Raw genomic sequence first — 15,050 nt, 5'->3', positions numbered from 1 at the left:
TGCTGATTGTGGAATTCTAAATTAAACTGTTAAATATGATTCTATTACCTAAACTAAACCATTACTGTTTTGTTTACCTGGTTTTATTTGTGTGCATATAAAAAGTTATGTTTAAGGGTAGCTATTTTAAATATTTTAAATATTTTTCTTTTCTCTGTAGAACGATCAGAACGGGGAGAAATACCACCGAGATCTCCTCTGCAGCCTGTTCGTGAAAATGGCCCATTTGTTGCAGTAGCGACAGTCAGGCACCGATCACCAGAGGAACTCCGAGAGCTTTGGAAAAAAGCCATCTTACAACAGATCCTGCTTCTCAGAATGGAAAAAGAAAACCAAAAACTGCAAGGTCAGTCCTAGACATTAAGATGAAGTTATCTTAATTTGAATGTGTTTTTTTTTTTTTTTTTGCCTGCTCTCTAGATTAGCCTCTTCGTATAGAACAGAAATTTAAAATTTTTCACCAGGCAAAAGGGACAGAACCTAAAACGCACTTTTGTCAATGATTGGGTTCTTTTTAGCTTTCTAGCTTCTCTTTTATTTATTTGTATATTATTATTATATAGATTATGAAAATGTGGCATATTGTTAAAAAAATCATAAGAAAATATTCTGTGAATTGAACATTTTCTTTCAAAAGTAATTCCAAAGGTGATTCGGTATAGTAATATCGATGGTAAACTTGGAATATTAGAGTGTTTTAACCTGTAGTAGGTTGTCCAGATGAAGGGCAAAATCTGCCCACAAAGGTCTATGCTCTCATGTGTTTTGCAAATATTTGTATTGTCAAAATATGTTGGAAAGCAACTTTTGCCTAAAAAGACATAAAACTAGGAAGGCTTATGTAGATATTGAAGGATGATGTGGAAGCGCAGTTGGCCCATTCTTAAACCTTATTGCCAGCTACTGGGTATCTGAACATTTTATTGCATGACTATTCATACTTCACCTGTGGAGAGGGGCATAACGGTGTGCTGAAATACATTTTTTGGTTTTCGCTTATTAGAGGGTATACAATAACAATAAAAAAAAAAAAGTTTTAAACATGGCTGGTCACTTCTTCCCAGACAAGCCTTGTCTGTTGGTGTCTGTTATTGACCTAAAGTCCTTAGACTCAAGTCCAGATGAAAAATTCAGGATCGTCCTGTTCGTATAGTCTTTTTCAATTCAAAGGCTTTGTTTTTCTTTGTCAGTTTTACTTGGGTAGCTACTATTTATACTATTTGTTGTGCCTGTAATGACAAAATCTGTTTAATAAAGACTACTTGATTAAAAAAGAAAATGACCCGATCAGTAGGCCACTATGTCATGTAATGTCTACAGGCACCTGTGGGGAAAAGCTGCTAGGTTCATTCTCACTTTCTCATCGTGTTGTGTTCTACTGTGTATCCAGACTGAGGCGTGTTTTTAGATGGTGAAACCAGGCCAACAAGGAAGCAGGAAAACTCTTTAGGAGCAGATTATAAACTGATAAAAGGACAAAAAGGCCTTGATGTAGCATATGTGTTAGCTGCTCTTTATAGTTTTGTAGTGGCCAACAATGTAATCTGATCTGTAACTCTTATTAAGATGTTTGTGTTGCCTTGTAGAACATTGAAGATTAAATGTAAAATGTTTGATTTACCCCCGAAGGAGATGGTGGACATTCTTGTCTGCATTATATTTGACAAAACCTATTGAGCTTTGTTTGTTTTTTTTTCTCTTGTATGATTTCATATGTAAATAAAAAAAAAACTCCAACCACAGTTTTTGTTTATTTTTGATGGAGTGTGGATAGGTTTAAACTTCAGTCAGTATTTTATTGTCTGTGTTACAGTTTAGAGATTTCCCCTTATCTCTACAGACACAACAGGAAGTTAGAGGAAATGTACCAAAAGTTACCACTGTTGACAGCTGTCAATGGAGCAAATGCTAACACTGAGAAATGTCCCCTCTGCTTTTGTTTGGGAGGCAATTGTAACATTTTAATTTTGTATCACTTTCCTACAAAGTCTACCGGGATAAATGGAGAGCATGAATCTCCCCAACAGCAACACAGAAAGTGATAACCCTATTCCCACTCCGTCCAGTTACTTCAAAATTGTTTTTTTTCTCCTCTATAGGGCTTAAGGCGGCCATACAGGGATCAACATTCGACCGGTTCATAAGGGACCAAATCAATTTCAATCCATGTATGGCCCCTAGGGTTTTACAGAAGTCAAACTATCTATCGACTTCTGTATAATTATCCTGTTGGATTTTCCCCACACAATTAGCATTGCAGGCTATGGCCTGCAATGTTAATCTGTGTATTTTGACAGCGGGGGAGGGGGGGTCTACCTATGGTCAGAATACAAAGTCACAGCAGGGAGGATTCCCCTATCCACATCAAATGTGTGGATGGGAGAATCTGGTCTTTTTTTTTCTTCTTTCAATTTGAACAAAAAAACTGACCCATCTATTGCCTGCCCTAGATGAGTCATCAATCCAAACTATTTTTTTCTGTGAGTCAGGTAGAATTTATTAAATTAATAACTGTACACAAGTCTTTAAGGTCGGGACTGCCCTGCTTTCAGGGGAAAACACAAAAAATGCAGTTTAAAAAGACAAATAGTTGTTACAAACTAAAGAGTCTGCACATGAATAGTGGTTAGATGTTTCCAGTGTCTTATTTTCCTGTTATAGTTTTCCCCTTTTTATGGTGGCCTGGATGCTGGATGTTCCTGCATTTCTTGGCTAATGCAAAAGTGCTGATAACTCTTGTAACTTTTTTTTTCCTCTTTTCAGTGCAAGGTTAGGAATTGCTAAGTAGTGAAAGTTTCAAGTCATCAGCGTAGATTCTGTTAGTTTGAAAGGTAAGCCCCTTGAAAATATTGCATGTAATGATATTTTTGGTTCTTCCATATAGCATCTGAAAATGACTTACAAAATAAACGGCTGAAGCTTGATTATGAAGAGATCACTCCTTGTCTAAAAGATGTGACTCTTGTGTGGGAGAAGATGCTCAGCACACCTGGAAGAGCAAAAATAAAGGCTGATATGGAAAAAATTCATGCTGCTATTGGACAAGGTAATCCCATCTTTTGAAAATCTCTGTGTAGTGTGGAAGGCTTACTTTTTATCACATTTTAACTCTTGTCCTTGTAAAAGGAATCTGACACATCTGCAATGCACTGTCAACAGATCATATTTTCCCATCGAGTTCTATTTTTATTATAGACAGTGTTGACATCTGTATGAATATTGGAATGAAGCTCTGCAGAATTTGACATTTGATTTTTGAAAGAAAACCATGGTACCCTGAGGAAACTTGTGTAGTAATTGGGAGATTGCACAGACTCCATCCAGAGAGCAGTAGAAAATATATCGAGGACCATTGCACAGCAAAGCAATGCTAAACATTTTAAAGGATAAATTCACCTTTCATAACATGTTACAGCCATAATCAGGGAGAAACGTGTAGCATGTTACGATCAGACCGCCCCCCAATCCCCATTGTTACAGCTAGCGGGAGATCTTCTCCTCCCCGCTAGCTGTCAAAATTTTAAAAAAACCTGTATTCTGTGAATGGGAAAACTACAAGTTCCGACAACCTTTGTGCCTGTCAGCTTGTAGTTTTTCAATGACAGCTCCGTGGTAGTTCATTGAGCTTTCTTATCAGTAAGTATCTGCTTGCCTGTACAGGATGTATGAGCAAGCAGATATACTGACAGGTCAGGGGGAGACCTGTATGGCATCAGCAATCTGATGATCGCTGGTGCAATGCTTAAGAGACCCCACAAACAAAAAATAATAAATGCACATTTTTTTACCTGCAAAAAAAAATGTGCATTTATAATTTTTTGTTAAAAAGTGAACTTATCCTTTAAAATACTCACAGACAGGAAATAGTATTTTAAGATGTGGCTGCCAATAGGTCCTTGCAAATATTTTTTTTTTTTATGGAAATGTTTCTGATAAGATCTTTTTAAGAACAAAGATTGTTGTATCCTAGCGTGCTTGTTTATGCATTGAACCAACACACTTGGCTTCAATCTTTTTAAAGCTGACCATACATGGATCAAAATGAGGCCAGGTCAGCAGGGATCTGACTAATTTCGATCAATGTATGGGCTAGCTGATTGCACACAATCTATCAATCCACTTTTGTACAGTCAGCCTGTTGGGTTTTCCCCAAACAATCAGTGCTACCGGCTAAAGCCGCTGGTAACACTGATCGCTGTATTTTGCTGACGAGAAAGGCTTTCCACTGGCAGAATACAGTAAAACGCTGGAGGATTCCCCCCATCCACATCAAATGTGTGGATGGGGGAATTGGCTCACAAATGAATCTTGCATGGCCTCCCTAACAGTGGTCCTTTTTGATATTGTACCAGTCTCTTTTTATAATCTATTTATAATTTATGCAATTGCAAATCCATATATATGCTATCTTTTCATGTACATTTTTTAGCCTGATAACTATGTCTTTTCATACGAGTTTTGTCTGAGGCTGCATCTTACCTTGGTTATATCTTTTACTGCTAATTGTTTCTGTTTGCATGACCAGTACAAGTTTTATATAGAATTGAAGCAAAGGTCTGGCTGGCTATAGATGGGTAGAATTTCAAATGAAAATCCTTAGGAAGAGTACATAGCCTAAGAAAGTTTGTTCATTTTTCTAATCACTAGTGGGCCAAATTGATATTTGTTTTAGACCACAGTGATGAGAAAATTTGAAGGAGCAGGATGGAAAATGTTTCTCAGATGAATTTCTAACCGTGTATGTGGTTTTCACTCGGTAAGGTCCATTCATTCCAAAATTAACTGTTAAAAGCAAACCAAATCTTTCGAACGACATTCAGATGTTTGGTTGAAAAATCTGTCCATCTATGGCCAGCTTTAGTATAATGTGCAAGATTAGTTAAATGATAGTAAATTGTATATTGGTGTTGGAATGAGCTATTTTTAGTAAATGTGTTTTTATAGGAGTACCTAGACCTCACCGTGGAGAAATATGGAAGTTTTCAGCAGAGCAGTATCAACTGAGACACCAAGTCCCCCATAAAAGCCAGTTAAAAGATATTCCCTACAAAGAACTGCTGAAGCAACTGACCACACAGCAACATGCAATACTTATTGATTTAGGTAAGTGCTGTCAGTTTTCAACAACTAGGTGTCAAGCTTTGTCTGGGTTCCATGGCAAAATCATTAGTACATTTAGCTTAAGCAAGTTGGCCTTTGTTCTCAATGCCACATTAATCACAAAGTTTCACAATAGCATTTCAGTTACATGGATTAAATATTTGTGTGTTTTTTTTTTTTGTTTTTTTTTATTTATTTATGGAACTTGTATTATAATGGATTGCACTGTAAATCTACCTTTTAATAATCAGAAAGCCATGTAGATCAGACACTTCTTGTAAGAGAGCTCTGCAGACTGTTGCTAGACATCTAGGCACCGACAAAAGACATATGTGAGAAATGTGCTGCTGATTTTAACACTACAGCCATCTAAGCATGAAGCAAGGGATCAACCCCATTGGTGATGAGAACCTTTTGAAAGGATATTGGTGGTAAGAGACTTTTTAAGGGATTTTGGCCAGTCATACAAAGTCTGACAACGTAAAGTCAGTCAGAATTGGGTACAGAGCAGAACCTGTCAGTGAGAACAGAGCTGTTGAAAGGCCTTCCATTTTGGAAGACCTTATCATTTTGGTTCTTAAAGGCAGGTGCATCCTCCACAGGTATGGTAGGCACCCTTTTAGGGCAGGATATGGCTAGGTCCAGCGTGCGAACGGACCATTTCTGAACAAAATCCTGCCAAAATAGATAAAATCATGTAGTGAGAGCAAACGACTTATCAATCTCAATAGAGAAAAAGTTCAACAAGCGAGTGCCTTTGAAGTTCTGAATGACCCACAACTGAAAAAAGCACTGGTAGAAGCAACAGGTTGATCCCTTAACTTCAGTGGTGCACACTGCGTTAATAGGAGCCAAAACAACCACCTTAAACTTGGGAGCAAAAGGAGTAAATTGCAACTCCTTGGGGGGTAAGCTCATCAGTCCAGGAATTAAGCTACTCAGAATCCGTCTCTGGGTCCAATGGCTCAGAAGCTGTAAAGGCCTTGTGTAGATTGGATAGAGAATATGCTAAAGATGGCATGAGAGTGCGTCTGTGACCTTTTTGTGATCAGATTCTATAAATACATCTGTAATATGGGGCATACAGTCCAGCATGCCTATGGAAAAGACCTCTGTTAAAAGGGCAAATGACCCAGTAAAACCAACAGAGCCAACAAGCACTCTGAAGAGGAAAGGAACTCTAGCAACAGAGTACAGCGTGAGGCTGCATACCCTGGTATTATTAGTAGGTGTGGTGGGTGCAATTAGCCCCTAAGGCATTAGTAGAAACTGATTTTGGGGCATCTGGAACAGTAGAATGATCTTCGCCCGCAACATGGTTTGGCAACGTTAGGCATGGTTTCAAATACTCGTAACAACTGGTAGCAATTGTAAGGTCAGTGACCAACGGATTGGATGTGTGGAAGTAGGCATTCACTGTATCAGGAAAGGATCAAAGTTCTGTGTGGCTCTTTGTAAGCAGGAGCAGCAGCGGGGAGAAGCATCCTTACACTGTATAACAGGAAAGGGAGTGCATGTGTGCGACCCTCCACCCAGCGACTGACATCCATACTTAGTCCCACAACATTAACCCCTTCTGTGACATCGCTGATGGGAAATGGTGAATAATGGGACCCAGTGACTATAAAGATGAAGAAGCTGTGGGAGCACGACTGATTGACCTACAAACTGAGTCATTACAGAAAGGGCAAGTGCAGAGGCATGTAAGCAGCTCTTCTGGACCTGGGAAGTCCTCCGCAACTAACTTGGACTCCATCCAGTCCATTGGGGTTTGGAGGTGGTACAGTCCAAGGTCAGGCTGAGGGGGACTGCTCTTGATTTCTGCAAATCAAAGGAGAAAACTCATACAGCGTTTTGAATAGGAGTCTTGTTTGGGGAAAAAAGAAGTGTAGAAACAAAGGTGCCAGTACTATTATAGGTTAGTCTTTGAAGCAAGAGAGCTAAACAAAAGATGTCCATCTTCCTAAGACACTAGCAAAAAACCAAGGCATTCAGGTAGTAGGAGGTGTTAACCGGGGCTTATACCATATGCTGCAATACACAGCCCCAAAGTGAGCCACATGACTGCATTGACCAATGAGAAAGGCTTCCTTCTTCTGGGACACCTACTCAGAATAATCCTCAGGTGCGCTTCTCATTGGTCACATAGCTTGCACCAATGAGTACTTGTAACTGCAAGCATTTTTCATTTTTTGCAAATGCTTTCCAAATGTAAAAAAACTACAATTCAAAAACAAACAAAAAACTTGGTTTGATTTTAGGTTATCTTATAAAATCAAATGTAGATGTTTAATTTATGGTGATTGAGATTTATTCTGCTCTTGTAAGCGTTTTTCTAGTTCACAAACGTGTTTGCAGTGCCTATAGATTTTAATGAGGTGTCTGGGGATATTATGGCACTTTGAGCTGTTGGAAGAGGCAATAATTCAAGTAAATATAAGCTTTAGCTTTTTCAGTTTCTCATTGAACTGAGCGTGTGCTGGATTGTTTCTCATGTCAGGAAGTTTAATTTATAGCTCCTGTAAAAAGTGACATTAACACACAGAATACAGACAATAAACTACAATTCCTCTTTATAAAAAGATCCAGTGAAAACACTACATGCACAGAGCACAATACACTGCTTTACAAGCTTTGACATTACTGCTAAATGCCTAACACCTAATATCATAATTGTATGTTCTGAATACCCAGCATATATTAGGCAGACGTTTTACTAGGTTTGCCTGAGTAATAACTATACAGCTTTACTCAGTTTAGCATATGTAAGAAACTATTTCTGAAAACACCAACACACCCAGCTTTAAATTTTCATTCATGGTTCAAATTAAGCTACATTATAGCTAATTTAAGCTGTGCAAGTGTCCATGAATACAAATTCCAAGGAGTGTCTTTGTAGAATTAGCATTTACCAGCGTTTAATTGGAAAATGAACACATAACAAAATTTGAGCAGTGGACTATGTGTCTGCAGACTGCACAGGATGCATTTTATATGCAAAGTGGGTCAGCACATCAGAAGACATAAGGCCCCTTTCACGCAAGCAGTTCGATCAGGTCCGTCTGTCTATTTTCAGGCGGGCCTGATCTGAAGCTCCATTCTCCTCTATGGACCGGCGGATGTCAACGGAGATGTGTCCATTTACACCCGCCTACCTCCAATCTGATCTGGCAAAAACAAACGGAAGGGGATCCATTCCCCTGCTTCTGGCCAGATTGGAGGGCAATCGGGTGTAAACGGACAGCCATTCTGTTTATATCTGACTGCCCATCGAGCAGAGAGGGTTGTGTCTGTGTCCGTTCTGCATAAGTGTATCAGATACGGGCCTGTCATTCGGCTGCTCTGCTTAGCTTAGTAGGGGTTCATCGGACAGATCCCCTGCTGACGACAACCAGATCCAGCCTGTGTGAAAGGGGCCTAAAAAGGCAGAGCAGATTGGGTCTTCTGATCAATACAGCCTCTAGCCTGCAACTCAGAGATTTTTACACACAGGTTGACAAGTGTAAAGCAGGGTTTCTAAGGGTTCATGTTCTCAGGGCGTTTGGAATACTCTTGTGAAGGATGAAAACTGACTTTTGGAAAACGTAGTTTAAAAATGTCTGTTTAGCCGCGTTTGCATACCGCGTTTATGTGCATTTGCGTTTAGAATAATTTTTTAAAGATAACCTCAGGAGACCTTCCCGAATGCACTGAAAACAGTAAAAAAAATGAACTATTTCAGACATTTTGAGAGAAATAAAGAGAGCAGACGTAGAGAGATTACCTGTCTTTTCTGGTTGTATTCACTATGGATCCCATCATGAGCATAATGCAGCACGTTCTACCATTTTTTCCATCACGCGAAACCTGGAACTGAATGCACTGGTGTACTAGGTCCATTTGAATACATGGAAAACACTTTTCATGCATTTCCGATGAGGAAAAAAAGACTCTGGATATGGAACAGTTAAAAAACGCTTCTAAACGCAAATGCAGTTAACCGCTTTTACAAGCGTTTACATGCTTACAAGCATTTGGCGTTTGAAACGCTGCTAAAATCTACTCCTGAATGCAAGTTTGGTGTGTTAAAAAAAAACGACTGTAAACTCAACTGCCTGTAAACGCCAATGTGTACATGGATATATAGGAAAATATTAGGGAGAGTTCAAGGGCTGCTGAAAAAAACGCTGAACAGCTCCTGAACATCAGTTTAGCAGCTGCAGTGTACATGAGCCCTAATACAGCTCATCTTGCATGTGCATTTGCGGACTTAGTATTGGTGTGTGTCAATACAATCACTAATACTACCATTGCTATGTTCAATTTTATGTTCAGAAGATAATATCCTTCTTGAATGCACAGAGACAGCTGTTAGGATAGACACTGATCGCTAATGACCTGCAAAACAAAAGGAAGATGACCGCAGCTCTGGGTACCAAAGTATAAATTCTGTTTGTTTAAGCTGGTCGTAGATGGATCGAAGTTCGGCTGGTTCAGTAGGGGCTGGACAAATTTTGATCCATCTATGGCCATTCCTGTTCATGAGATGTCGTTGGAAATTTTGCTCTAATCAGGGCATGCAGCCAATAGGCTGCAGTGCTGATCAGTGTTTTCTGGCAGTGAAGGAGTCCCATTGTCAGAATACAAAGAAACAGTGTGTGTGTGTGGGGGGGGGGGGGGGGGATTCCTCCATCCATCTTGAATGTGTGGATGGGGGAATTGGTTCAGTTTTTTTTTTTTTTTCATTCAGTCTACTGGATGAACTAAAAAAAAAATGAGCCATGTTTGGTCACCTTCAATTGCCCATTGGAAATAGAGGATAGAAGCCCTGGACCTTCCCTGTTATGAAAAATGAGAGGGTGAGAGTATGAGAGTGAAGTATACAGCACCATGTGCTATTTAGTGATCCTGCTCGTCCATAAACCATTAATTCACTAAATCACCAGTCTCTTTGTAGAGAAAACGATGATAGCCTTAAAGTGTTACTAAACCCTCAACAGTAAAATCAGTCTGTATATGCAGTAAAGCATGCTTGTTATACCCACTGTGGAACCTAAGGGGTTAATCCTCTGCATTGTTTAAAAAGGCTGTTTGATCCTTTCTTCTCTGCCCCTCCTTTTGTTAAAATTTCCACCTGATACAAACTGAACCCATAGTAACATGCAAATGCTCAGTTTGGTATGTATTGCTAGAGAGGTGTTTTTTTGTTTGTTGTTTTTTTTGTTTTTTTTTCTTGGGAGGGTGCATGTGATCAGCACAGGGCCAATCAGCACTGTCCAGACAGAGGGTCAGAGGTTTCACATCCTCCTAGAGCAGAAATAAAACTCCTACAAGCTTTACCCAGTTCTCTGCTGAAGTCAAAAGACTGACCTAACTGCTGATTAGAAAAGCTATTTACCAGTTTATATTTACTAAAATAATTGCACTTCCATGTTATGTGTACTGAGGGAGACCAGATAGAGTGAATGCAGGGTCCTGGGTTTGGTATCATTTTATTGAACCTGAACAAGGAAAAGTCTGCTGAACCATTGCTTGTTTTTCAGATAATCCTTTATGTAAAGAGCTCTATGGGCTTCTCAATGACTATGGGAAAGGAGGTGAAGGGAAATCTCAGACACATGGGGCACAAACGGTACCAGTCCGAACCTCTTCCACATAGTCCTGGGCGCAGTTCAGAGCACTTGCAGTATGCAAACGAACCACCCCAAATGTGAGGATGCAGGATGAGATAGGAGATGCCGTGGGGTATCAGTATTTTCAGTCACCTATAGTTTAGAGCAACACAAAATTAGGAAAATAGTGGAGAAATATGTCCCAGTTTAATATAACAAGGAAGTATATGCACAAGTTTTATCAACTGGGATCAGGACTGTCACCCAGCAAGCACCATCTCTGGGGAAATCTCTCAAACCTAGGGGAATTACAGGTGTGGAGAGGACAGGTTTCCTTGCTCTCCTGAGATCATTAGAAAGGATATATTTAGGTCGACCATAAGTGGTAGGGAATATGATATTCACACATTCATCAACTGAACAATAATTATGTGATTTATTTGATCATTTTGGCCATTTGTGTGGTCCAGTATGTGAGCAGGATGACAAGGAGACGGCGAGATCGCCTCCATGATCATGTATATGACACTGAAAAGAATCATGCAACTAATGTGGTTCGAAATCTTAACAAGCATCATGGAGGTGATCCAGAAGCTATATGGATTCAGGCATACAAAAAGTCCGCTGCCCAAAGAGGAGGAGATTCATTTAAACTGATGTGCAGACATGCGGTATACTGGATGTTCTATCTAAAGACAAGAATCCCTGATTTGCTCAATTTTGAGTGGGATTTAACCCATTTTTATGAGTAGAGGCTATTAAACTAATATATTTTTGTGAATTTATATGATTAAGTATTTGACATTAAAATGGAATTCCAGTTAAAAATCAAAATCTACCCTTGCTTAAGCTGGCCATAGATGGAGCAATTGCTCAACTGCCCCATCGACACATTCAGTTTCAGAATCTGGCAGGTGGAGCCGTCCCTGTTGGGAGAACACAGCGATTACTGCTAGCGGCTGTAATATCAACCAGCAATAATCGCATGTAGAACCCGTCAGGTTGGTTGTACCCAAGTTGATCGATTGATCAGCTTGGGTACATTCAGCCTACCCATTCATGGTTTTAATCTTGGCCGGTCCCTGCTCAACCAGCTGTGATTCGAACAGGCCATGGCCGGCTTTAGTATGTGTAACAACCACATTTTTTATATTATGCATTATCTAAATTGCTGATTGTCTGGATTAGAAACAACAGTATAATCCAGACAATCGGCAATTTCCTAAACTTTACTGACAACGGTGTACCTAGGCAATCAAATGTGGCTGCTCGTAGGCACATCCCTAAACCGTTGTCGGTGTCTGTGTGATCATTGCAGCACAGCTCTGATGAACCCCACTCCCATAGTGCCCAATCCTGCCTCCGTACTCTCCCGGCCATCAGCACCATCACCTGCTAGGTATATCACGCTACTTGGAGCCGGTAGATACACACAACAGTTGCCCTGCATGAATAAAGTGCTAGCTTTTGCAATCGTGACAGGAGCAATTTAAATAAAAAAGGTAGAAAAAAATATCTTTACAATTTTAACCACAATACTAATATTGGGGTATATGATTGCAGGAAGGTGAATGAAAGCAAACTTTTCCTTCCACTGTAAATGAATATGGAGACCCAGGATAGATGAATTGATCCATCATAGCTCCAAAATTATATGATGTGCATTGACTTTGGTACAATCAGCCTGCTCATAGATTAATTGATTCTCGGCTGGTCCCTGCTGAACTGCCAAAATTCGATCCATATATGGCTGGCTTGATCACTTGACGACCGTGCCTAGGCACGTCAAGTACATTGGTGAAGAAGGAAAATTACTTATTTTGAAAATTTTATAACGAAAACTAAGAGGAAAGTTTTTTTCAAAATTTTCGGTCTTTTTTTTGTTTGTTTAGCAACCCAGTAGTGATTGAATACCACCAAAAAAAAGCTCTATCGGTTTCAAAAAATGCTAAAAATTTCATGTGTACAGTGTTGCATGGCTGCGCAATTATAATGCAAAGTGCAAAAGTGAAAGTTAAAAATTAGCTTGGGCAGGAAGGGGGTGAAATTGCCCAGTAGGCAAGTGATTAAGGAGAGCGTGAAAAGTGTCCGCTTGCTTCTTCCTTCCTCCATTGTTACTGTGTTGCCTTCTGGTTCTGGCAATAAAAGCTCAACATGGGGGGGGGGGGGGGGGGCTGGGGCAGCCATCTGGAATATCTTTCTTGTATCGATTGTGTGGCTGACAGATTAGGTTGGCACCTGTGGTGTAGTAGTGAGAGAGATCGAGGAAGGAGCAAATATACCTTAGAGCAGAACTTCGTTAATATGAAATGGCAGCGATCATATTTTTTTCTCAAACTATTCATTTCTGTCATCTAGAGCAGCGGTCATCAAACCTTTTATACTGTTTACTGTGTTTTGGACTTTTAAGGGGGCCGGGCCATGGCCAGTGGGAGAAGAAAATGTCCTGGTGTCAGTCAGTGGGAGTAAACAATGTCCAGACTTTGGTATCGGAGGATATATTTGTGCCCCATCGTTGGTGTCAGTGGGAGGAATAAGTACCCCGCTATTGGTATCAGTGGTCGGAATAGTACCCCATCATTCATGTCTGTGGGAGTAATCGTGCCCCAACGTTGGTGTCAATGGGAGGAATAGGTACCCCACTATTGGTATCCGTGGTCAGAATAGTGCCCCATCGTTGGTGTCAGTGAGAGGAATAGCACCCCACTATCGGTATCAGTGGTCAGAATAGTACCCCATCATTGATGTCTGTGGGAGTAACCGTGCCTCATCGTTGGTGTCAATGGGAGGAATAAGTACCCCACTATTGGTATCCGTGGTCAGAATAGTGCTCCATCCTTGGTGTCAGTGGGAGGAATAGTACCCCACTATTGGTATCTGTGGTCGGAATAGTGCCCCATCATCGATGTCTGTGGGAGGAATAGTACCCCACTATTGGTATCAGTGGTCGGAATAGTGCCCCATCATTGATGTCTGTGGGAGTAGTCGTGCCCCCATCGTTGGTGTCAATTGGAGGAATAAGTACCCCACTATTGGTATCAGTGGTCAGAATAGTGCCCCATCATTGATGTCTGTGGGAGTAATAGTGCCCCATTGTTGGTGTCAGTGGGAGGAATAGTACCCCACTATTGGTATCTGTGGTCGGAATAGTGCCCCGTCATCGATGTCTCTGGGAGTAATTGTGCCCCATCGTTGGTGTCAGTGGGAGGAATAGTACCCCACTATTGGTATCAGAGGTCAGAATAGTCCCCCATCATTGATGTCTGTGGGAGTAATCGTGCCCCATCGTTGGTGTCAGTGGGAGGGATAGTAACCCACTGTTCCACTGGTGTCAGTGGAGGAATTATTGTCCCATTGTTGGTGTCAGTAGAAGGGCTGGTGCCTCATATAAGTGGGAGGAATAGTGTCCCAAGGGCTGGATGAGGTTATGCAAAGGGCCGCATTTGGCCCCAGGGCCACAGTTTAGAGACCACTGATCTAGTCGAATAATACTCTCTTGATTTTTGGCAATAAAAAAGAAATGCTTTCAGTCATGAACATAACCTGAAAGATATAAGAATTTCTCACTCCTTATTACCTACCTTATTACCTACCTACTGTGACAAGGTATATGTCACCTGCGAGATCCATGATGGGGAATGTGTCACCTACATGCTTTATTATAGTTAATAAATCCCTTCAGATCAGCAAATTATTTGTTGATTTTCTGTATAGTCAGTGATATACTGCAGTCTGATATCTATCACATAGCTTTGTCATGCTGAAAGGATCTGTAATCTTATATTGTAATGGCATTATTGCTGCAGCATTCCTGATGCACAAGGGTGGGGTAGTGTTTAACAAGAGGGCTGTTGTGTTGGACGCTTCATTTACCTTTACAAGAACCCTTCCCTGTTTTATGTTTCATGCCAGGACGGAGAAGTCTAGTTCACTATATTAATGACAGAAAAAAAAAAAAAGTTCTTGGTTACAGTTATGGAGCTGTAATCACAGGCACATTACCTGCCCTCCTTAGATTCCCAGCATCCTCTTGTTCTTGTAAAGTGTCAAAGCAATAATAATTTTCCCAACAGAAGCAAGTTGCAGCATGCTTAATTCCAGCTAATCATTCACGCATTGATCAGTGGACCCAACCTAGAGTTTTTCTTCCCTGAGCACTAACTTGAAATTTGACAGTATAAACAGATAATGGAAACCCAGTCTGTGAGAGGCCTGAGAAAGGTAGTCTGGATTTGTGATTTTGTCTGACAGGCAGACTGAGTATAATGCTTTAAGAGGGGAAAAATTGAATTTTATGAGTTTTAAACCAGGGAAAATAGTGCATTATCTTAACGTGAGATCTAAGGCTGCCTACAGACC

At 40.4% G+C, this 15,050-nt stretch overlaps 1 protein-coding gene across 6 annotated transcripts in view; it reads left to right on the top strand.

Annotated features, from left to right (window-relative positions):
• The window catches only part of TBC1D1 (TBC1 domain family member 1), a 286,650-nt gene that overhangs the window by 235,319 nt on the left and 36,281 nt on the right, over positions 1-15,050 (top strand). For all 6 annotated transcript variants that reach the window (XM_089678369.1, XM_089678373.1, XM_089678372.1 and 3 more), the window contains 3 exons: positions 161-346; positions 2,885-3,046; positions 4,945-5,103. In XM_089678369.1, coding sequence (XP_089534495.1) covers positions 161-346; positions 2,885-3,046; positions 4,945-5,103 — 507 coding nt within the window. The remainder of the gene's footprint in view (positions 1-160; positions 347-2,884; positions 3,047-4,944; positions 5,104-15,050) is intronic.

Source organism: Staurois parvus, unplaced genomic scaffold, assembly GCF_062004578.1.
Source record: "Staurois parvus isolate SC_StPar_1 unplaced genomic scaffold, SC_StPar_1.0 ptg000204l, whole genome shotgun sequence".
Classification (NCBI taxonomy): domain Eukaryota; kingdom Metazoa; phylum Chordata; class Amphibia; order Anura; family Ranidae; genus Staurois; species Staurois parvus.
This window is presented reverse-complemented; position numbering and strand designations above follow the sequence as displayed.